The sequence below is a fragment of the Sus scrofa genome, chromosome 7 (assembly GCF_054392235.1).
Source record: "Sus scrofa isolate SSC_HxYL_T2T_F1_AM1 chromosome 7, Sscrofa_HxYL_maternal_Yorkshire_Landrace_v2.0, whole genome shotgun sequence".
Classification (NCBI taxonomy): Eukaryota; Metazoa; Chordata; class Mammalia; order Artiodactyla; family Suidae; genus Sus; species Sus scrofa.
Window position 1 is genome coordinate 87701568 of NC_139389.1, and position 24598 is coordinate 87726165.

A 24598-nucleotide genomic window follows, 5' to 3' on the forward strand; every position below is an offset into this window, starting at 1 on the left:
ATATTATATTTCTTCACTCTCAAATTTATAGATACTTAGTTTTTTTTCCACTATCTATCTCTTTTAACCAATGCTGTAATCTATGCTGTTGTCCATGCTTTTATGTATGTGAACATTTTACTAAAATGTGGTTACACATATACACACTTAGCATATATACATGCTGAGTGATAGGGAATGAAGGAATGGTTTTTAGCTTTAATGGCCTTTCTCTCCGGAAGACTGACTCCCCAAAATACCAGGGGAAATGTCAGAGAAACACCAAATGTCCAAGCCCAGAAACCTTTGTTCCCCCAGACCTAACTTGTTAAACTTTAACTGATAAAATAATTTGGACAAGAAACAGACCTCAGCAAAAAAAAAAATATTTCCATACTTAGCCTCCCTCAAACCCCCCGACGACCCTTGATGCAGTAGCCCGGTCTTGGTCTAAGACTGACTGCTGCCCCCCCTTGCCTAATGAAGGTGATCTGGCTCTGTTGAGATCGACTCCATCTGTCCCCCCCACCCCTACCCCTTCATTTTCCTTACAGGGAAACTATTTCAATTTCCTTCATTAAAGATGACCATTTTAAACTTACATCTACATTGCAACCTTTGAATATCTAGACAATGTATTATGTAAAATACAGTTGAAAGACTGCTGATATATTTGGGGGGGTAAAAACAGATTTATCATGGAGAGGAAATGAGAACACCCTGAAATATTTGAAGAATCATGATATTTAAGTGGGAAAGATTTCTTCTGTTAAACTACAAATGGTAGAACCAGTTGAGCATGTTAACAATAGACTAAGAGGTCCTGTGAAGGGGTGGGCTCCTTGTGAGTGGAGGAAACCACTCTGAGCCTAGGGTGGTTTATAAGATGGCATGATTGTTTGTAAGATGGCATGATTGTTTCATCAACAGAAAGTTAGGGATTGAAAAATTACTTTTCTGACTGGGAGTTAGTGATAATTAAATAATCATTTGCTTTCATACATACCTACTGGGTGGTAATACACTTGTTTCTTTTCTCCTCCATTCCTGGAAAAATTACTTTGTAAAAATAATTACTCCCACTGTAGGATGACATCAGTTCTCTAAAGGGTGATTTCTCATTTCCCCAGTGATATCAGTTTCCTGGATTGAGGATGGACGGCTTTATATTGCCTTACCTTACGTACTGTAATTGTATCATCCAGGGCAAGAGGAGCAGGGCCATCAAGACCTGAGGACAAGACCTGAGGTTCTTGTGTTTGCACAGGTTAGTGCAGCGACCAAGTTAGAATGCATCAAGTCAAGAGTATATTGCAAATATTTTAAATATGAAGACTCATAGTGGAAAGTAGGAAGCTTAGAAGTAAACTGTGGAACACCAAATTGAAGGAAATAAGGAAGAACTGAAGGGTTGGAAGAAATTATTTATTAAGAGTGTAAGTATTATACATACATTTGAATATATTATCCAGACTAGACAAGTAATGAGGAAACTGTCTTCTAGATGCAAAATCAGCAAGTAGAAGATAGCACAAGGGAGATTATGGTTGTCTTAGTCAAAATGGAAACTCCATCTGGAAGAGGCATATTCCTGTTCTGCAATTCTCTGTGGATATGACTCTCTGAGATGTCAGTTTCTGATAAACAAAAGGAAATATGCTATCACCATTATCTGTTCCTTCTCTGTCCTCTTCTATGCTTTCTATTCAGAGGATATTTGGTCATTTGTTAAACAAATATTTATTGGCTATCAAAATTTGCCTGGAAGGAGAAATGGGTAGCTAGATAAATAAATGGTGAATAAATATCTTTTATTGCTTTTGCTGCTAGGCTAACAGGTAATCAATTACTTATTATAATAAATAAATAATAAAATAATAAAAAATAATAAAATTATTTATTATAATAAATAAATAATAAAATAATAAAAATTATGCATGCTTATGGTGTTGGAGATCAATGGGCATAATTTAGAGATGGATTTTAATGTAACATCAACTTCTATGTATCAAATTTGTCTTACACCAAGAAAGAGGAAATTTTCTTATGGTGTATCTTGCACTCTCAAAATATTACCATCTCTTCTCTGAAGTACACTGGTGAATGATTCACTAATAAAGAAGTTTTTGGGCACCCTGTCCACAGCACAAGGAATGTTGAGTGAATTTTCCCTTTTAAAAATCTATTATGTACTCAAAATACACCATGCAGAGTCATATAAATTATTTCCAAAAGGAGAGTTTCTGAAAGATACTACCGATTTTGATAAATCCAGGAGTGTTAGGTGTGTTTAGGAAGAGACAAAGGCAGAGTCAGAAAAGACTGAAGACACATTGGTGGTTTGTTCATAACTGGTCTTTATGTGACAGGTTAACTCTATTGTTAAAATGATGAAATAAATATTCATGATCTTCATAGAAACTCTGAGTATGACCATTGACTGTTCATGCTACAAAGTGGTGAATTGCCTCTATAAAGAAGCTTCTTAAAACAGACAGGCACTTTATGATTCTCAGTTTCAAGAATATCAATCTAGTCTATTAGCCTTGCATTCAACACTACCTGCAGCCATAATCATGCTCCTGATCTACCATTCTCTACTTCATTTTTATTGCTCCTCAGCACCCTTCCTCAGTTCATGGCTCCCTTTGCATGTTTTTCATATTTTTACCTTTATATCTTTATTGGCATTAGTCCCCTTGCTTCAAATAGTCTTTTTCTTCAGTTTTGGCAAGCAAATTCCAAACTTTTAAAAAAATTTTAGCTTAATACCTATCCATGACAGTACCTAACACCTTGGCGTAATTTATTTCAACTATAATATTTATGAAATTAATGAATCATTTATATTTGCTTGCTCCTGATGTTGTATTTTAAGTTTTAATAATGTGTATCATCTTTCTAACTATGACTCATATTTACTTTTTTTCTTTTCTCATGTTCCACAGAACTCACAGCTATTAAATATTAAATTGATTATTTACATAATTTCTTTAAATTGACTTTTGATTGAAAACTTATCATATTTCTTTTGTATATATACTATATGTAGCTCTATCATTGTGATATTTTCCCAATTTCTTTTTCTTAGGAAACAGTAGATTGGATACATGGCTCACACAAATGAATCAGTGGTGTTGGAGTTTGTGCTTCTGGGACTCACTAACTCTTGGGAACTTCAGCTTTTCCTTTTTGCCATCTTCTCCATCGTGTATGTGATGTCGGTGCTGGGCAACACCATGATTATTGTCATCATTGCCTCTGACTCCCGTTTGAACTCTCCTATGTACTTCCTGCTCAGTAATCTTTCTTTCATTGATATCTGCCAGTCTAACTTTGCCACCCCTAAGATGCTTGTGGACTTTCTTGTCGAGCACAAAACTATCTCTTTTGAGGGCTGCATGGCCCAGATATTCCTTCTTCATAGTTTTGTTGGGAGTGAGATGATGTTGCTTGTAGCTATGGCATATGACAGATTTATTGCCATCTGTAAGCCCCTACACTATAGCACCATTATGAGTCGCAGACTATGTATCATTTTTGTGTTTATCTCCTGGGCTGTGGGTATTCTTCATTCAGTGAGCCACTTGGCTTTTACAGTGGATCTGCCCTTCTGTGGCCCCAATGAGGTAGACAGCTTCTTTTGTGACCTCCCCCTGGTGATAGAGCTGGCTTGCATGGATACTTACAAAATGGAAATTTTGACCCTAACTAACAGTGGCCTCATATCCCTGGGCTGTTTCCTGGCTTTAATTATTTCCTACACTGTCATTTTGATCTCCGTCCACTGCCGGTCCTCCAGTGGGTCATCCAAGGCACTTTCTACATTGACTGCCCACATCACAGTGGTGATTCTTTTCTTTGGGCCTTGCATTTATTTCTACATATGGCCTTTTAGCAGACTTTCTGTGGATAAGTTTCTTTCTGTGTTCTACACTGTTTGTACACCCCTGTTAAACCCCATCATCTACTCTCTGAGGAATGAAGATGTTCAATCAGCTATGCACAAGTGGAGAAACCATCACGTGAACTCCTGGAAATACTAAGGATCACCATGAAGGAACCTAACCCTAAATGGAAATGAAGAGCCCCAGCTGGAGCCCAGTATTGTGTCAATTATTTTTTGTAATGTGAGGGGTTATCAAGTTATAGAATTTGATATTTGTCCTAAGTGCAAGGGGATTGCACAAAATCAGTTCCTAGTTTGCTAGTGAAATATAATTTTAGGTAATTTTTCATTGTTTATAATTCAAAAGTACAAATTCTTTTGACAATATTTAGTAATCCTTTTAAATACTTTATAAATAATTTAGAGATTCTAATCTACATAAAAAGCTATTCATGTTACTAAACTTGTGATTCTCATCAATTGAACATATGCTCTTTTCAAGCTTTGCAATCAGAGCATATAAGTAAATTGAGTTTCTGAGTTTCTGATTCTTCTCTCAACTTAATTCAAAACATTTTTTCTATAAATTGACATAGTGGAAAAATATTGTGCTCACAACACAGATTTTATTGATGTACATTTGCTAGCTTATCTTTTCATTATGAATTGAAATTTTTGATTGTAACTCTATTTATTTATTTATGTTTTTATTTTTTTCATTAGAGTTGGTTTACAGTGTTCTGCCAGTTTCCTACTGTACAGCAAAGTCACCCAGTCCCATACATATATACATTCTTCTTCTCACATTACCCCTACGTCATGCTCCATCATAAGTGACTAGATACAGTTTTCAATCTACTAGTATGTTCCAATCAATGCAAATTTTCTGTCTTTTCTAAATTGAAATGCATTTCTATTCATTATAGGACTTTTCTATATGTTTGATGCTATTAGTATACCTGTTTCCCAAGTCTACTTATTTTTAAGTAGGACAAATTGGTTGTAATGAATTTTGCATTAGTAATCGAAAATTGCAAATACTTTTGAAATTGTCTTCAAGTATGGTGGGTGTAGAATCTTTAAATTTACCAAAAATGTTAATTCCATATGAACCTAAAACATACAAATGCACAATAGCTCAAAAATTTTTTTGCAACTGGGCACAAATTCGAGATCTCTTCTTTCATATTTCTTGGAAAATAGAAGAGAGAAAGTAAAATTCATGTATATGTAATAATAAATATTTTAAAAATCTGTTAATTACTGTTCCACTAGTCAATAGTTTCCTTATGTAATTCTCCCTGTGAATTGCATTATGAAAAAGACTGTAAAACAGGAAGACCACATATATTCTAACAAAGATAAAAAGAATTGCTTAACAGTAGAAAGCCTATAATTGTCATCACATTGGATTCAGTATTTTAAATATAAGATACAAGTCAGTGTCTATGTACAAAGATACTAACTTTGCATGATAAGTTAGTGCAAGTTGAATTTTAGACATAGCTGCCCTGCTCGTCAGGATTCTCATACTGAAGGAGTAGAGGGGTCAGGGCACCAGGAAAAAAATGGAGAGAGAGAGGGAGAGCAGAGAAAAAGGAGGAAAATTAGAATTTATGAGTGTTTATTTCATTTGGCCAATTCTTTGTACTGCCAAAGACACATTCCTCCACTTTCTAATTCTTATTTCATCATTGAGTCTACCTGGCTCTCAGTGATCAGTCGTAATCTATAACATTAAGTTTGACAAAAAAAAAAATTAAAAGTTGTAAAGTTTAAAAAACAGGTTGACAAATCTGACTACTTTGGTTCCCACAAAGGTTTTCATGTTTTTGTTTTGTTTTGTTTTAAACCCTATCACACATAAATCCAAATTAAAAACTAGATGAAAGGCAATATTATCCATAAGGGTAATATCTTTAATTTCTAAAGCGCTTTTACAGGTCAATAAATATACACTCTTAAACCCATTGAAAAATTAGCAAAGCATATTAACAAGTGGCTTATTAGTAATGAAGTGCAAGTGATTCCTGAACATGGTAATAAATACTTAAACTGTCACATGAAAATGCAAAGTGAGATTCCTTTGTTCATCTGTGATTGGCAAAGATCCAAATGTATACTGTACAGTATACTGTGTTGAGAAGATTTTGATAAAAGTGGAAAAATAAAATGTTATTTTATCTCTAAATCAGTAGAATATATGAGGTAAAATTTCAATATCAAAATTTTTAAATTTTGAACTAGTAATTATACTGCTAGTATTTTATCTTATAGATATACCCATACACATGTAAAAAAATGCACATAGATTGCAGATATAAGTGATATTATATGGTATTTGTCCTTCTTTTTCTGGCTTACTTAACTCAGTATGAGAGTCTCTAGTTCTATCTATGTTGCTGCAAATGGCATTATTTTGTTCTTTTTTATAGTATTCCATGGTGGAGCATGATAACGTGAGAAAAAAAGAATGTATACCTGTATTTGTAACTGGGTCACCATACTGTACAGTAGAAAAAAAAATAATGTATTGGGGAGACAAAATAAAATTTTTAAATGTACATAGTATTTGTTACAAGCATTGATTTTAAGAATAAAGTGTTGAAAAAAACTAAATATAAAAACCCAAGTGTCTACCAATGTAGACTCTTGAAGTATATTATTGGTACATCCATAAAATAGAATGCTGTGCAACTCTGAAAAAAAATTAGGGATTATCTTATGCTTTGGTCAGTTTATAAGGAAAAGAAGTACCCCAGAGCAGGGAGGGCTAGAAAACATTTTATCATGGATTTTCAGGGTAGGAAGGGTTATTTGAGAAAATTTAATCCAGACTCCTCACTTTTCACTGAGAAAATCAAACCCAGAAAAGATAAATGACTTGTCCAAATAATTTAATGAGTTAATAATTATTAATGAGTTAATAATTTAATGAGTTAGCCAGGATTATCTTATATACCTCGGTTTTTCCTTCTATCAAGTTGCAGGGTCATAGAATTATAGCCCTGTGTGTGTATTGCTGTTTCAGTAGGTATTTCATAAATATAGATCTTCTGATAGAAATGTTCAAGCTGAAGAGGTATTATAATTAATATTAGATCCAATGATTTTTATAACTATATAGTTAAGATTTTCTGGAGAATAAATGTATTATAATTTGGTGACATTAGTTATAAAGACTTTAATATTTGTGCAATAATTCTTTAAAGTTTTTTTCCTTTGCAAACCAATAAATATTGTTTTGATTTATAATCCAAGCAAACATACTCTCCTAAGCTAATAGTTCTGCTTTAGATGGTATTCCTTCTTTACATACCCTTTGGGAAAGAATAAGAGTAGACCAATACAAGTCATGACTGGCTTCATTCCACTTAGTATGTATTCAGTCACATCCTCTATATTAACCAAAACATTATTTTATTTCTGATAAGGGATTATGAATGGACCTAAACTAATTATGGCCATTTTTTAAATACCTAATAAGTGTCAATGACTTTTAGTGTCACATCTGATCATAGCGGCATTGTATAGTAGTGTATCTTATCCTTATTGTCTTATAGATCATGAAATTATGAGACTAATGGGAGCCAAGAGTTGAAAGTCTACATATCCAACAGCCATTTTCTATTCATTACAATACCACAAATGAAAACAAACTGCTAAGTTTAGACCTTGCTCTCTTAATTTTCTAAAGATTTTCTCTGAGATCAACAAAACTGTAGCAGCAATTAGAAATTCATAAGCCATAATAGGTTTCTGAAAACAAATAAATATTAAGACATCTAACCACTAACACTCACATTCTTTCCTATAAGAGGACATTCTGGGCTGTCACTCAAAGTCTGTTAGTTGCCACATTAAAATGTTTAAATCATTAAAGTCATTTTGTTAAAAATCCAAACAAGATAGATTATAAGGTAAAAGTGCTGCCTTCACACCCCACTCTCTACACTGCATTCAGAAGTAACTGCCGACATTTTAAAAAGTATTCTTTAAGAGATTTCCTGTGAATATTCACATTCATTTGTGCAATGGCACATGCAAAATTCAATTTCATGTGTTTGGTTTTTTTAAGTATATGGAAGTATACGTTCTGCTTGTTTTCTTAACACTGTGTCCTAGAAATCTGTTCATGGTAAGTCATAGATTTGCCATATGATTTTAACTTCTCCTCAGTGTTCTATAATTTATTTATCCATTCCAATATACAGATATTTAGGTTTTCCTTACTTTTTTGTTATGGCAAACGCTGTTGTAATGAACATCTTTATACATATTTTTTCAAATAAAATACATTCAAAGATATGTGTATTTTTTGTCTTACTACTATCACATCATCCACCAATTCATACACTCAGCAATAACATATGAAGGCACCCATTTTCTTCCATTCTTGACAAAACTATAAATTTCAACTGTGGTAGCAAGCCTCCAAAGATCCTGACCTCCTTGCTTTCATGCCTTTGTGGTGTCCCTTCCACACCAAATTAGAGCCGGCTTGTGTGTCCAACAGAATAAGGTGAAAATCACCACGTGGTACTTCTGAGGCTTGGTCATAAAAACTTTGTTCTCTTGGACTGCTTCCTCTGAAGAGGCCAGTCCCCATGCCATGAGAACACTCAAGCAAGTTCACAGAGTGGAACCAATGCCTCCCTCCCACCTCAAGCACCAACTGCCAGCCATAGAATTGCATCATCCAGCCCCAGCCATGCCTTCAATGACTGTAACTTCATAAGAACAAGGCCTCGAGGTGGAACTGCCAAATCACTGCTGAATTACTAAAGCACCAAAACCATGAGAAAAAAATGATTTTCTTTTTATGGTGAAAAATTAAAAAAAAAAAAGAATTAGGGAGTTCTTTATGCTGACAGAAAATAACTCCACTAAGTATTCACATATGAGAAAATCAGCATGCACAGTCATGTGCAAAGCATACTATCATTTGTGTTCAATGATATAAATGTATGAGATACATATATATGTGTGTATATACATATCTTTACCTACATATACATAAATACATGTATATTTTATATACATATAAATATATTATATACCTATATTTATCTATCTACATACATATATATATATATAAATTATCTCTGCTGTTTAGGAGAGAAATGGATTCCTGCAAGGAGAGAGAAGGCCTAGATAGCTAGAGCTGAACAAATTCAGAGATATTTAAAGATAAATACCAGGGATTGGCTCCATCTGAAGATAAGGGGAAATCAAGACTGGCTCTCAGATTTCTTGTTTGGGTAGGTATTTTAGAAGGCATTCATTTATTTAAAATTTAAATAAATTTTAAATTTATTTAAAATTTAAAATATTTATTTATTATTAAATTTTTAAATTTTTTAAATTTAAAATTTAAATAAAATTTAAATGAAAATTTTAATTTTTATTTATTTATTTATTTATTGATTGATTGATTGATTGTTATGGCTACATGTGCAGTATACAGAAGTTCTCGGGTCAGGGCTTGAATACCGAGCCATAGCTGTGACCTATGCCACAGCTGCTGTGACTGCTGGATCTTTTAACCTATGCCACAGCCACGGCAACACCAGATCTGATTTGTATCTATGACCTACATCACAGTTTGCAGCAATGCTGGATCCTTAACCCGGTGGGTGCAAGCAGGGATTGAACCTGTGTCCTCATGTATACTATGTTGGGTTCTTAACCTGCTGAGCCACAATGGGAACTCCTGATTATAATTTTTAGAAAAAGGTTTTATTTATTTATACTATTTAAGATATCATGACAGTAATGTAGAATAAAATAGTAGACAACTGCATCCATTAGATTTTGTCTCATAGCAAGCTACCCCCAACATATAGATTTAAACAATAACTTTTATATTTACTCACAAATTAGGTGGGTTTTTCTTCTGGTCTTGGTCATGTCTGATCTCTGCTGGATTTTCTGGTGAGTCTGGAAATTAGATAAACAATGAGCTCACTCATATATCTGGTGGTTTATGGGTTGAAAGCAGCAGCCCTCGCTGACTGTCACCCAAGGAATCTCCACATGGCCTCTCCGCTATGATAGGTTGGAACTTGCTTATACCAATCCTTGAGAACTATTTGTTAAATTATCAAGGATTTTGTTAGGTGGTTGTTAACCTGTTGTTGGCTGGAAATCCACCATGATAGGAATATGTATACCACAGATGCTGGGAAACACTAACAGTTAAGGCCTTCCTTGTGCTCTTCTATCTTCACCCAGAAGCAGTTCTTAAATATTAACCAGCATACTATTGCTTCTTATCCCCTAGAAGACTAGCTTGGGCTTATTCACATGGTGGCTTCAAGATTTCCAGAGTTGCAAAAAGGTCAGCTCGAATGCAAAACAATTTTTTTTTTTGCTATTATTTTTTTGAGAAAAAAACAAGACACATGGCCAAGTCCAGAGCTGATGTAGAACAGTACTCAGAAATAAAAAAGAGGGATGGGATTAAGATGGTGGAATAGAAGGACTGGAGCTCAACTTCTCTCCTAAAAACAACAAAATTCTCAACTAAAGGCTGAGCAATCTTCACTTGAATGGACCAGAAACCTTAAAAAAAGATATCCTACTCCAGAAGACAAAGAGGAGGCCACATCAAGAGGTAGGAGGGGCGATATCATGATATAAACAACCCCATACCTCCCGGGTGGGAAGCCCCACAGACTGGAAACTAACTGGTTCACAGAGACTCACCTACAGGAGTGAGAGTTCTGAGCTCCACATCAAATTCTCACGTGTGAGGATCTGGCACTGGCAGAAAGAGCCCCAGGAGCATCTGGCATTGAAGGCCAGTGGGGCTTGTGTGCAGGAGCTCCACGGGACTGGGGGAAACATAGACCCCATTCCTGTGAGCCACATGGGAAGTTCTCAGAGACCCCAATCTTAAAAAGTGCACACAGACTTTTATGTGCACTGGGTCCCAGGGCAAAGCAAAGTCTCCATAGGAATCTGGGTCAAACCTGACTGCAGTTCTTGGAGGACATCCTGGGAAAACAGGGGTGAATGTGGCTTGTTTTGGGGAAGGACATTGGAAGCAAAGCTCTCTGGAATATTCAGCAGCATGCCTTTCTCTGGAGGGGGCCATTTTGGGAAAATCTGGCCCCACCCATCAGTCATCACTGAGAAGCCCCAGGGCAAACAACAACACAGGTGGGATCACAGCCCCGCCCATCAGTAAACAGGTCACCTAAAGACCCCTCAAGCACATAGCTGCCTCTAGTCCCATCCAGAGACAAAGCCCCACCCACCAGAGGGATTAGAATCGGCTCCACCTACCAGTGGGCAGGCATCAGCCCCTCCCATCAAGAAGCCTACAGCAAGCCCCCATACCGACTTCAGCCACAAGGGGGGGAGACACCAGAAGGAAGAGAGGCTACAACTCTGTTATCTATAAAAAGGTCACCACACCAAAAACCTATAAAAATGAAAAGACAGAGAACTATAACTCAGATGAGGGAGAAAGGAAAAACCCCAGAAAATCAGCTAAGCAATGAGGAGATTCTCAGCCTCCAGGAAAAAGACTTTAGACTGTTGATGGTGAAAATGATGCAAGACATTGGAAATAAACTGGAGGCAAAGATGGATAACTTACAGGAAACACTGACCAAAGAGATACAAGATATAAAACTTAAACAAGAAGAGATGCAAAATACAATAACTGAAATAAAAAATGCACTAGAAGCAGCTAACAGCAGAATACAGGAGGCAGAAGAAGGAATAAGCGAGGTGGAGGACAGATTAGTGGAAATTACAGATGCAAAACAGCAAAGAGAAAAAAGATTGAAAACAAATGAAGAGAGTCTCAGAGAACTCTGGGACAACGTGAAATGTACCAACATCCGTATTATAGGGGTGTCAGAAGGAGAAGAGAGAGAGAAGGGGACAGAAAACATATTCCAAGAGATAATAGCCAAAAACTTCCCTAACATGGGAAAGGAACCACTCACTCAAATCCAGGAAGCACAACGAGTACCATATAAAATAAACCCAAGGAGGAACACCCCGAGACACATATTAATCAAATTGCCCAAAATTAAAAACAAAGAGAAAATCTTGAAAGCAGCTAGGGAAAAGAAACAAGTAACATACAAGGGAACCCCGATAAGGTTATCGGCAGATTTTTCAGCAGAAACTCTTCAGGCCAGAGGGGAGTGCTATGATATACTTAACGTGATGAAAGGAAAAAACTTCCAACCAAGATTACTTTACCCAGCAAGGCTCTCATTCAGATTTGAAGGAGAAATCAAAACCTTCACAGAGAAGCAAAAGCTAAGAGAATTCAGCAACACTAAACCAGCCTTACGACAAATACTAAAGGAACTTCTCTAGGCAGAAAAGACAAGACAGCAACAGGAAACAATAATTCCACAAATGACAAGGCTCACCAGTAAAGGTATATATACAGTAAAGATATGAAGTCATTCATGGACAATTTTACTACCAAAATCAGAAACCATGAGAAGAGGTGGGTACAAATACAGGACACTGGAGATGAACTTGCAATTAAGAGAACAATGACTTAAAACAATCTCATATACATATAGACTCTTATATCAAAGCTTCAGAATAACTGCAAAGAAAAATCTGCAATTGATAGACAAACAAAGAAAATCAACTCAAATACAGCACTAAAGATAGTCATCAAACCACAAGAGGAGAGAACAAGAGAAGAAGGAATGAAAAAAGAGCAACAAAAACAAATCCAAATCAATTAATAAAATGGCAATAAGAACATACATATCAATAATTTCCTTAAAGTTTAATGGACTAAACGCCCCAACCAAAAGACACAGGCTGGGGCTGAATGGATACAAAAACAAGACCCATATATATGCTGTCTTCAAGAGACCCACTTCACTTCTAGGGACACATACAAATTGAAAGTGAGAGGATAGAAGAAAATATTCCATGAAAACGGGGATCAAAAGAAAGCTGGAGTAGCAATACTCATATCAGACAAAATAGACTTTAAAATGAAGAAGATTTTAAGGGACAAAGAAGGTCATTACATAATGATCAAAGGATCAATCCAAAAAGATGATATAACAATTTTAAATATCTACACACCCAACATAGGTTCACCACAATATATAAGGCTACTGCTAACAACCTTAAAAGGAGAAATCAACAATAACACAATCATAGTGGGGGACTTTAACACCCCACTTACAGCAATGGATAGATCAACCAGACAGAAAATCAATAAGGAAACACAGACCCTGAATGATGCATTAAACCAGATGGACTTAATAGATATTTATAGGAAATTCCATCCAAAAGCAACAGAATACACATTATTCCCAAGTGCACACGGAACATTCTCTAAGATTGATCATATCCTGGACTACAATTCCAACCTTGGTAACTTTAAGAAAACTGAAATCACATCAAGCATCTTTTCCGACCACAACACTATATGACTGGAAATCAACAACAGGAACAAAACTTCAAAAAACACAAACAACGTGGCAACTAAACAACCAATGGATCACTGAAGAAATCAAAGAAGAAATTTAAAAATACCTAGAAGCAAATGACAATGAAGATACGACACGCCAAAACCTATGGGATGCAGCAAAAGCCGTTCTATGAGGAAAGTTTATAGCAACACAAGCCCACATCAGGAAACAAGAAAAAGCTCAAATAAACAAGCTAACTTTACATCAAAAACAACTCAGGAGGGAAGAACAGACAGGAACTAAAGTTAGTAGAAGGAAAGAAATCATAAAGATCAGAGCAGAAATCAATGAAATAGAAACAAAGAAAACCATAGAAAAGATCAAGGAAATGAAAAGCTGGTTCTTTGAAAAGATCAACAAAATTGATAAGCCCTTAGCCAGACTTCTCCAGAAAAAAAGAGAGAGGACTCAAATCAATAAAATTAGAAATGAAAAAGGAAAAGTAACAATGGACATAACAGAACTACAAAGGATCATAAGAGACTACTATATGCAACTATATGCCAATAAAATGGAAAACCTAGAAGAAATGGACAAATTCTTAGAAAAGTACAATCTTCCTAGACTAAACCAAGGTGAAATAGAAAAGATGAATGGACCCATCACAAGAACTGAAATTGAAACTCTGATTAAAAAACTTCCAACCAACAAAAGTCCAGGACCAGATGGCTTCACAGGTGAATTCTATCAAACATTTAGAGAAGAGCTAACACCTCTCCTTCTGAAACTATTTCAAAAAATTGCAGAGGAAGGGATACTCCCAAACTCATTCTATGAGGCCACCATCACCCTGGTACCAAAACCAGACAAAGATTCCACAAAAAAAGAAAACTACAGGCCAATTTCACTGATGAACATTGATGCAAAAATCCTCAACAAAAAACTAGCAAATCGCATCCAACAATACATTAAAAGGACTGTACATCATGATCAAGTGGATTTATCCCAGGGATGCAGGGGTTCTTCAATATCTGAAAATCCATAAGTCTAATACACCATATTAACAAACTGAAGAATAAAATCCATATGATCCTCTCAATAGATGCAGAAAAAGCCTTTGACAAAATCCAACACCCATTTCTGATAAAAACCCTTCAGAAAGTTGGCATAATGGGAACCGACCTCAACATGATAAAGGCCATATATGACAAACCCACAGCAATCATTCTCAATGGTGAAAAGCTGAAAGAATTCCAGCTGAGATCAGGAACAAGACAAGGATGTCTGCTCTCACCACTACTCTTCAACATAGTTTTGGAAGTCCTAGCCACAGCAATGAGAGAAGTAAAACAAATAAAATAAATCCAAATTGGAAAGGAAGAAGTAAAACTATCACTATTTGCAGATGACATGATACTATACCTAGAGAATCCTAAAGACTCTACCAGAAAACTGTTAGAGCTCATCCACGAATTTGACAAAGTCACAGGATACAAAATTAATAGACAGAAATTGATAGCATTTCTATATACTAACAATGAAAGAGCAGAAAGAGAAATTAGGGAAGCAATCCCATTTACCACCACATCCAAAAGAATAAAATATCTAGTGGTAAACCTACCTGAAGAGACAAAAGACTGGTACTCTGAAAACTATAAGACACTGATGAAAGAATTCAAAGATGACACAAATAGATGGAAAGATATACCATGCTCATGGATTGGAAGAGTTAATATTATCAAAAGGACTATACTACCTAAGGCAATCTACAGATTCAATGCAATCCCTATCAAATTACCAAGGACATTTTTCACAGAACTCAAACAAAATATTTTAAAGTTTGTTTGGAAACACAAAAGACCCAGAATAGCCAAAGACATCCTGAAAAAGAAAAATGGAGCTGGAGGAATCAGGCTCCCAGACTTCAGACTATACTACAAAGCAACAATCATCAAAACCATATGGTACTGGCACAAAGACAGAAATAGAGATCAGGGGAACAGGACAGAAATCCCAGAATTAAATCCACATACCTACAGCCAACTCATCTATGACAAAGGAGGCAAGACTATACAATGGAGAAAGGACAGCTTGTTCAATAAGTGGTGCTGGGAAAACTGGACAGCCACATGGAAAAGAATGAAATTAGAACACTCCCTAATACCATACACAAAAATAAACTCCAAATGGATTAAAGACCTAGATATAAGACCAGACACTATCAAACTCCTAAAGGAAAACATAGGCCAAACACTCTCTGACATAAATGACAGCAACATCTTCTCAGATCCACCTACCAGAGTATTGACAATAAAAAGAAAAATAAGCAAGTGGGACATACTCAAACTTCAAAGTTTCTGCACAGCAAAGGAAACCCTAAACAACACGAAAAGACAACCCACAGAATGGGAGAAAATCTTTGTAAGTGAATCGACTGACAAGGGATTAATCTCCAAAATTTATAAACACCTTCTGCAGCTCCATACCAAAAAAACAAACAAGCCTACCCAAAAATGGGCAGAAGATCTAAACAGACAGTTCTCCAAAGAAGACATACAGATGGCCAAAAAACACATGAAAAGATGTTCAGTCTCACTCATTATTAGAGAGATGCAAATCAAAACCACTCTGAGGTACCACCTTACACCAGCCAGAACGGCCATTACCCAAATGTCTACAAACAAGAAGTGCTGGAGAGGGTGTGGAGAAAAAGAACCTTATTACACTCTTGGTGGGATTGTAAATTGGTGCAACCACCATGGAAAACAGTATGGAGATGCCTCAGAAAACTAAACATAGAACTACCATTTGATCCAGCAATCCCACTCCTGGGCATCTATCCAGAGAAAACTATGACTTGCAAAGACACATGTACTCCAATGTTCATTTCAGCACTATTTGCAATAGCCAAGACATGGATACAACATAAATGTCCATCGACAGAAGAGTGGATCAAGAAGAAGTGGTACATGTACACAATGGAATATTACTCAGCCATTAAAACGAACAACATACTGCATTTTTAGCAACATGGATGGACCTAGAAATTATGCTAAATGAAGTTGGCCATACAATGAGATACCAACATCAAATACTTTCACTGACATGTGGAATCTGAAAAAAGGACAGACTGAACTTCTTTGCAGAACAGATGCTGACCCACAGACATTGAAAAACTTATGGTCTCTGGAGGAGACAGTTTGGGGGGTGGGGGGATGTGCTTGGGCTGTGGGATAGAAATCCTGTGGAACTGGATTGTTATGATCATTATATAACTACAGATGTGATAAATTCATTTGAATAGTAAAAAAAGAAATAAAAAAGAACACTATTGATTCATTTGACAATTTGAATGAATCTCAAAGGCATTATGTTGGGTAAAAAATGATGAAATATGTTGTATGATCCCATTTACATGACAGTCTCAAAAGGTCAAAGCTCCACTGCATTTCTCAAAAACAAAAAGTCATCAACTTATGGCCGCTTTATATATATCAATTATTCACTGAACAAATATTTTTATTTGAGCATGTATCATTTGCTAGTTACTATGCCAGGTACTGGAGATGAAAAATGTTCTCGGAGACTCAGTTCTTGCATGCAGAGAGTCTACTCTCTTGGGGTGGAGAGGAGGAAAAGAGGAAGAAACACCAACATGTAAACTAACAAAAATTTTTTTTAAATTGTAATTAGTATTAGGAAAAGCGAAAATAATGTCATGAAATTAAAAAAATAAATAATAGGAGTATGGAGAGAGGGAAGGGTGTTTAGAAAAAACTTCTCTGTGTAATGGTATTTCATCCAGTACTTGAAAATGAGAATATAACCTGTGAAGAAAAAATTATTCAGACAGAGGAGGGAGCAAGTGATATTCTCTGAAGGTGAAAGGGGCGGTGTGTTCCAGGAAATGAAAGCAGGAGTTTCGTAACAGCCAAGAGGAGAAGAGATGAGATGACAAGGACTCAGTAAGTTGATTAGATTTTATTTCTAGAGCAATGGAACATATTCACCATTTTCAAGTTGCTTGTGAAGATTAATAAAAGGAAAACATTTAAAATGGAGTTGGGAGGTCGTGAAGGGGGAGCACTCATGCACTGCCACTCATTGTGGTCTGCAGTCCCAAAACAAAGAGAATTTACTTTGCATCTCCAACAGGAAGAAGATACCACTTCACCACCCCAGAAGGAGGGAGAAAGATTTTCTCTTTGCCTAGAAATAGCCCCGGCCAATGAGAAATTATCACCATTCTAAAATCTCACTTTCTTCCAACAGACTTTTGTTCAAGGCACCTCCCAACCTCCTCCTTTCTTTTTCTATAAAGTAACATTCCTCTCCTTTGTTTGCCAGACTTGCTTATGGTTATACTATAGCTTGTATATCCTGAATTGCAGTATCTCTGCTATTCCATTTTGCTGGTAAATTACTACCTGTTTTATTTTAAAGGTCAGCATAATGTAATATGATTTTATTTGTATTTAAAGTTTACTGGAGGAATTGACTGGAAAAGTCAAAGGTACAAGGTAGAGACTATGAGAATGCCTCGTAGAAGACACAATGAAGGTTTAGGTGGAGTGTTAAATGGAAATCATTTGATAAAAGATTTGATAATAATTTGATAAATTGGGAGTATTTTGGAGGAACTCAAAGCAGGATTAGTAAAAGAAGTGAGGAAAAGAAAGGAGCTAAGTTCTGGCTGGAATCACTGGGTCAAGAGAAATGCCATTAGCTGAGATGGGGCAAAATAAAAGAGTATGTTTTGAAAAGAACTGAAATATCTGTGAAATATTAATGAGGGAGATGTCAAGAAAAAACCTGGTCTTTCAGTAGAGAATTCAGATCACCCTGGGTTTCTTTATTTGGCTCACCAAGTATCTGGGGCACACATTCTGTCTCAGCATTAACGTTTTCACCTTGTCACCTGCTCTTGTCCGTAGACCTTCTCAGTCTCCACACTGCTCTGAGACATCTATCCACAACACCCAAGAACATGCTAAAGCAGTTCTACCCAGTTATGCCCAACTTACTTTCTGATTGCAATGTCTGTTTAAGTACTGACCAGTGACAATTAAAATGCTGCTATTTGGAGGGGGCAGCATATTACATGGTATGAAGTTTGAAAAACTTTATCATAAACATTTCCTTGAAAAGAAAGAAGCAATGGATTAGAATAAACAAAATTCTAGCTCTCTTAGGCCCAGTGCCAGATCAACATTTCTTTTGATGTGGTTTCCTTCAGGCTCTGAGCAAATGGACTAATTCTTATGAGCATGGTCACTTTAAATAAGGGAAAAGAAGGCACAGAGAGGGAGGCAGATTATTAAACGAGTGTAAATGCTGTTGCACGCTTCTAGGTCACTACATTTCCCTCTTGTGATGTATAACTCACTTTCAAGTATAGGCAAGCCACTTAAATGTTTTCACCATCTTGTTTTTGAGAAAAACAACCCAAAGTGTGTTAATAACTCCCACAGCTAGATGACTTCACTTAACAAAAGAACATTTTTAATTGGCTATTGCAATCTGTAGGACTGGTTACCTGAGATTTGGGGTCATGTGATATGGTATTTAAATATTTGTTTTATGGGCTCTTGTGACTCAATCTTTTTTAAAAAACAGTGGTTTTTGGAAGTTTCTTTTCTTCAACCTATAATTGCTCCCCTAAGATTTGTCTCAAAACTGGTATGTGGAATTTTTTCATTACATCAAGTAAAACATGAAATGTTATCATTCAGAGAGTTATAGGGATTTGGGGTTAAAGTTATCATAGAATTCATGTGACTTTGATTCCTGAGCATGAGAACTTGGTATTTGTATATGAGATTCTAAAGTCTGAAATATAACATTAAAGTATGTCTAATTATTATCATTGCTAACATTTTGGTGGGCTGAAGCACCAAGGCAAAGGTAAGCATATTGATACATCATTCTGAAAGAACAGATGTGATGATAGAGAAGAGAATGGGGTATAAAATCATCATTTTAATGACCAGGTAGACTTCCTCAGATATATGTTCTTAGGATCATAATTAAGCAATAAATGGTTAAATGTGTTTTTTGAGTGTGTAAAACCTAGTTGATCAGTTTTTCCCTTTGATGCTAAATTTACTGCTATGTTTTAGCTTCTTCTCCTGTAAAGTTAGGATAATAACAGTACTTCCTTTGTAGCACTGTTGTAAGGATAAACGAGAACGGGCAAAGTGTTTACACACTCCTTTGTATCAGCTGACTAAGAAAAAGAAAATATGGGCTATTTTAGTTATGATTGGAAGAAGTTCTTTTCTCTCAGTATTTTATTTCATTTTTAAATTTTTTTTATTTTTATTTTTATTTTTTTTTGCCTTTTTGCTATTTCTTGGGCCACTTCCGCGGCATATGGAGGTTCCCAGGCTAGGGGTCTAATCGGAGCTGTAGCCACTGGCCTACGCCAGAGCCACTGCAATGCAGGATCGGAGCCGCGTCTGCGACCTACACCACAGCTCATGGCAACGCCGGATCGTTAACCCACTGAGCAAGGGCAGGGACTGAACCCGCAACTTCATGGTTCCTAGTCGGATTCGTTAACCACTGCGCCATGACGGGAACTCCTCTCTCAGTATTTTATAAATATAGAACGCTGTAATTTTATCTTTTCACTTCTTGAAGACTTTTTCTAGGCTTCTTTTTTTTTTTTTTTTTTGTACTCACTTGAATAATACTTAGATAATTATTTGTTACATCTCAATGGAGGAACTAAATCAAGTCCTTCATATTCAAGAGCCTTTATCTACTTTGATTAATTATCTACATAGAGACAAGGAGCCAATTTCCTCACATAAATATGGTTATCTTCATTGTCAAGCTATCTTCTTTCTCTTCCATGTTTTTGACACTTTTCATAGCTCACATCTCTATAACAGTCACAAAAACCTTAAAATGACTGTGTTTGTGAATCTGAACTGAGCAACTTAGAATTTTACCCAAAGGAAAAGCTTGCATGACTTGACTTCTTACCTTGTAAACGTCACTTCTCTCTTTCTATTTGATTGGAATGCTTTGGCTAAAACTCCTGGCTCATAAAAATCAATTTCTGGGTCCAAAAAGTACCACTTATGAATTTCACATTTATTTTTAAATGGAAGAGTTGTTCCATGTGTAGTTTATTTTTATCTTATGTAGAGCTCTGCAGTTGCTTGCTTTCCAAACTCAGCGACCAAGGAGAGATTATCCCTAGGGATTCTGATGTCAAAGAGAGGGCACTATTTGTAAACTTGAAGTAGATTCTATAATGAAACGTCAAAGAATGCCCTCCTCTTTTTCACCGCAATAACCACTGGGAACATAATTCTAGCTTTGGTTTACTCTACTTTCTTTCTTTTACAGGTGAGCTCTAAAGACCTCTAAAAACTGGAATTAACTATAGGTGTATACAGAGAGAAAAGTAAAGAACACTACTTGGCTTCTTTTCAGTACTTAGTTTCTTTTTCATCAGATTTCCATTTCATTGTTTCAATAAATTATAGGTTTATTATAGAAATATTAATTTATTCTAATACTTTATTTTAATCTTATCTTTTTGTCTTTTAAAATATCATGGATTGTTGACCTGCTCAGAAGCAGATATTTTCCCACTCAGATTGGCTTCACCTGCATGGAGGTAAAGTTTTATGAGATGATTTTTAATTACAACAGCATGCTAACACAGCTAATATTTATTTTTGACTTTATAGTTTATGAGGCTATTTTAAATGTATGCTATAACAAATAAGGAATCAAAACGCTCAGAGAATTGTGATGAATTGCATGAGGACATGATTCCTATCTGTTTTGGTCATCATCTCTAGGCCTACAGAATGCTTGGCACATATTATAGTAGGTGCTCAATTAGTTGAAATGAATGAACAAAAACTTTAGCACAGAGAGTAAGCAATGAAGTCATGAATTAAGCCCTGATCTTCTGATCTCAAAGTGTATGCTCTTTTTATGGCATCCTGTGTAAATTTTTACTCTCTGATCACATAACTGTGAATAGGAATATGATTACATCTTAAAATGGAAAAAAAACTTTTATAATGACTTTAGATAAATTCTACCTGTACTTTTAGAAAAAAAGTCAATTCAGTAAAAATAATTGTAGGCAAAATGCAATAATTTAAAACCAGAAAACTTTGGTTTAATGCACCAACACTTAGCAAGCACTTGTAGGCCTTATACACATAGATACTGTACTAACGATATTTTAAAAGGCACAAGAGTCTATGAAATAATACAAACAAGTAGTTAGTAATTTTTATATTTTTATATTTTCTCAATATGTGAAAGTCTTGCCTTGAATAAATAATACAGCTCAACTAGATGTCACTGAGGCTGACTACAGATACACAGAAAGTTCTTCTCAGTTTTCTGATATCTGGTCATGAACTTCCTTTCAAGGGTCCTTTCTGGAAATCACAGGTCATTTCAATTTACACATTTATATAAAATATGTAAATTACTTCTCAAATTCTTTACAGTGTACCTATGGAAATACTTATTTTGGAAAGCAATTCTATTCTTTCTAGAAAATAAAAAAAGACTAGGCTTACAATATGTCCTCATTTTAAGGCTGAAATTATACCTTCCTAAAATGTAGACTTGTTTAAGCCTATGAGGCAGAATACAGTAAAGCCATGTCAATTCCATAATAAGGTTAAAAGCTAAATTTCCATACATTTAATTTCTACTATAGAAGTCAAAATTATACTGATGTTTTTTAAGAGAATGCTTATTGCATATGATTGTTATTCCTTTTGTCTTATGTAGATCTCCTCAAAGCTTGCTTCTCTTTTCTTTAGTTGTTGCTGAAATATGGTCTGCTTTGTGAGGCTTTTTCTGACTACTTGGTTAGTTCATATTCCTTTCTGCTGCTTTATTTTCTCCACAGCACTTATAACTAACTGACATAACATAAATTTTATTTTAATTCCCTCTTCCAGCCCCAACACCCCCTTAGGATGTAACTATAGAAAGGTGGAACATATTTGTCTTTATTTTTTTTTCCTCTATTCCTTGTCTCCAAGACATGTACTCTGCATGGTGCAGAGCAGGCAACCTTATATTGTTTGTTGAATGAATTAATTGTATCAATTATGCTATTCAGTTGACTTTGAAAAAATACTTTTGTGATTGTGATATTAACCTCATTAGGGAAAGAAGAGGTTATAAATTCATCAGCAAAGATAAATAGTAAGATTCAAATTTAATTAGGAAATTTATCATGATAATTAAATCTGCATTCAGAATCATCTTTGAAGAGCAGGTAGCTAGTCAGATTAAAGAGTACTGAAGTCAACTGCTGCAAAAGGGAAATCACATGGAGAAAAGTAAAGAGTGAAAAGAATGTCTGCTTCTGAGGTTCTAGGAAGATACTTTGACTGATAAATTGTACCACTCACTTTTGTGAAATTCATTTTTTTAATATAGTAAAGTGAAGGCAATTTGTCAATCACACTAGTTTAATTTATAACATATTAATGTTTCTCTCATTATTACTGCAGATTATATCAAATGCATGGCCACATTTCACCTATTTCTCTGATGTCATTATCACAGTAACTGGGCTGATTTCCATCTCTTTACACTTCACCTAAACTTCCTCTCCTTTCAAGAAGAATCTTACATAAAAGGCATCAGGCTCATTTTCTGAATTAGTAATCTGAATGTGTAAGTATGGTACATGGAATTTTTAAAGTGCTTTTGAGATTCAGCACACTTCTTGTATGCTATTCTTGTATGTTAGAATACAGGGTTAAATTGACTTTTCTCTTGCTTCCATATTGCCTTACCTATTAGCTGGCTAAACATACTATCTCTATCTTTCTATCTAGTCAATCCATAAATGCAAAAGAACAATTCTTATAATTATGTAAGTAACTCAAACGAAAAAGGAGTTCCTAAGAATAATGTGAATAATTACTCTCTTATAGCCTCACTATATTATTTTGATAGTTATTGGAACTGAAGGAGTGACTTGATTTGCAAAATGGTGAAGGGCTTCTCCTTATTCATTTTAATTATTTTTCTTCCCTATAGATAACTTCAGCAGCCCAGGTTCTGTTAATAGATGGAGCAATAAGTCAGTGGTTACTGAATTCATTTTGTTGGGCCTGTCTAGCTCTCAGGAACTGCAACTCTTCCTTTTCTTAATCTTCTCTGTGTTTTATGGAGCTGCGGTCTTGGGAAACATCCTTATCATCCTCATAGTGATCACAGACTCTCGACTGCACTCCCCAATGTACTTTCTTCTCAGTAATCTCTCCTTCATTGATGTGTGTCAGGCTACCTTTGCCACTCCCAAGATGATTGCAGACTTCCTCAGCGAACATAAGACCATCACCTTCCAGGGATGCATGTCACAAATCTTTTTCTTGCATGTTTTCGGGGGCAGTGAGATGGTGCTTCTTGTTGCCATGGCCTACGACAGATACATTGCGATTTGCAAACCTCTGCATTACATGACTATCATGAGCCGAAAGGTGTGTGCTATTCTGGTGGGGGTTTCTTGGGCCATTGGCATTCTACACTCATCCAGCCATCTAGCATTCATGGTTGACCTTCCTTTCTGTGGACCCAACAAGGTGGACAATTTCTTTTGTGACCTTCCCCTCGTGATCAAGCTTGCCTGCTTAGACACCTATGTTTTAGAGATCCTTGTGCTCACAAACAGTGGCCTGCTCTCACTTATCTGTTTTCTCCTTTTGCTCATTTCTTACACTGTCATCCTCGCCACTGTCCACCGCCAGTCCCCTGGTGGGACATCCAAGGCCCTTTCCACTCTCTCTGCCCACATCACTGTTGTGGTTTTGTTCTTTGGCCCATTAATCTTTATCTATATTTGGCCCTTTGAAAGCTTCCCAATTGACAAATTTATCTCTGTGTTTTTTACTGTCTTCACTCCCTTCCTTAACCCTATGATTTACACGCTGAGGAATAAAGATGTAAAGGAAGCCATGAAGAAGCTGAGGAACCAGCATGTGGGTTCCAAGGAAGTCTTTTAGACAACTGTGAAGAAGTAACACAAGTCCTTTCTTCTTGTTGTTTGCAACGTACGTATATAATTGTTCTGACTGTGTTTCTATCACAATTAGTCTTTCACGATTATAGGACCTGAATCTGGTGCTGTTGGTAAATGCAGTGCAGGATCTCATATTATGCTATCTGTCCTGATATTCTCTGGCTCAGTCATCTTCTCTAAAACAGCAACTATATATATTAAAAGTCCCAAATATTTTTTTCCTATATATAGTTAAAAAAAATCTTGTGGCATTTTAAAGTCATTTCTATATTAAGGCAGATTAGTTAA

General features: G+C 35.7%; 2 protein-coding genes across 4 annotated transcripts; both read left to right on the top strand.

The window, feature by feature from the left end:
- Positions 1-3076: 3076 nt before the first annotated feature.
- LOC110259162 (olfactory receptor 4K1) lies at positions 3077-5236 on the top strand. The gene has a single exon (XM_021082468.2). It carries the CDS (start codon positions 3090-3092, stop codon positions 4023-4025), a length of 936 nt encoding a protein of 311 aa, XP_020938127.2. The 5' UTR covers positions 3077-3089; the 3' UTR covers positions 4026-5236.
- A 10120-nt stretch (positions 5237-15356) lies between these two features.
- On the top strand, positions 15357-24293 carry LOC100156611 (olfactory receptor 4K1-like). Of its 3 annotated transcripts, none has more exons than XM_084970422.1 (2): positions 15357-15374; positions 23373-24293. In XM_084970422.1, exons 1-2 carry the CDS (start codon positions 15357-15359, stop codon positions 24291-24293), a joined length of 939 nt encoding a protein of 312 aa, XP_084826548.1. The 3 variants fall into 3 exon arrangements, with proteins under 3 accessions (XP_084826548.1, XP_020938130.1, XP_084826547.1); XM_021082471.1 differs by lacking the exon at positions 15357-15374 and adding an exon at positions 16312-16332; XM_084970421.1 differs by lacking the exon at positions 15357-15374 and adding an exon at positions 20002-20019.
- The last annotated feature ends 305 nt before the right edge of the window (positions 24294-24598 follow it).

Coding starts and splice junctions, on each gene's coding strand:
- LOC110259162 (XM_021082468.2), top strand. CDS start 3,090: ATGGCTCACACAAATGAATCAGTGGTGTTGGAGTTTGTGCTTCTGGGA.
- LOC100156611 (XM_021082471.1), top strand. CDS start 16,312: ATGGATGGACCTAGAAATTAT. Junction 16,333..23,372: donor TGGATGGACCTAGAAATTAT/GCTAAATGAAGT, acceptor TGGAGCAATAAG/TCAGTGGTTACTGAATTCAT.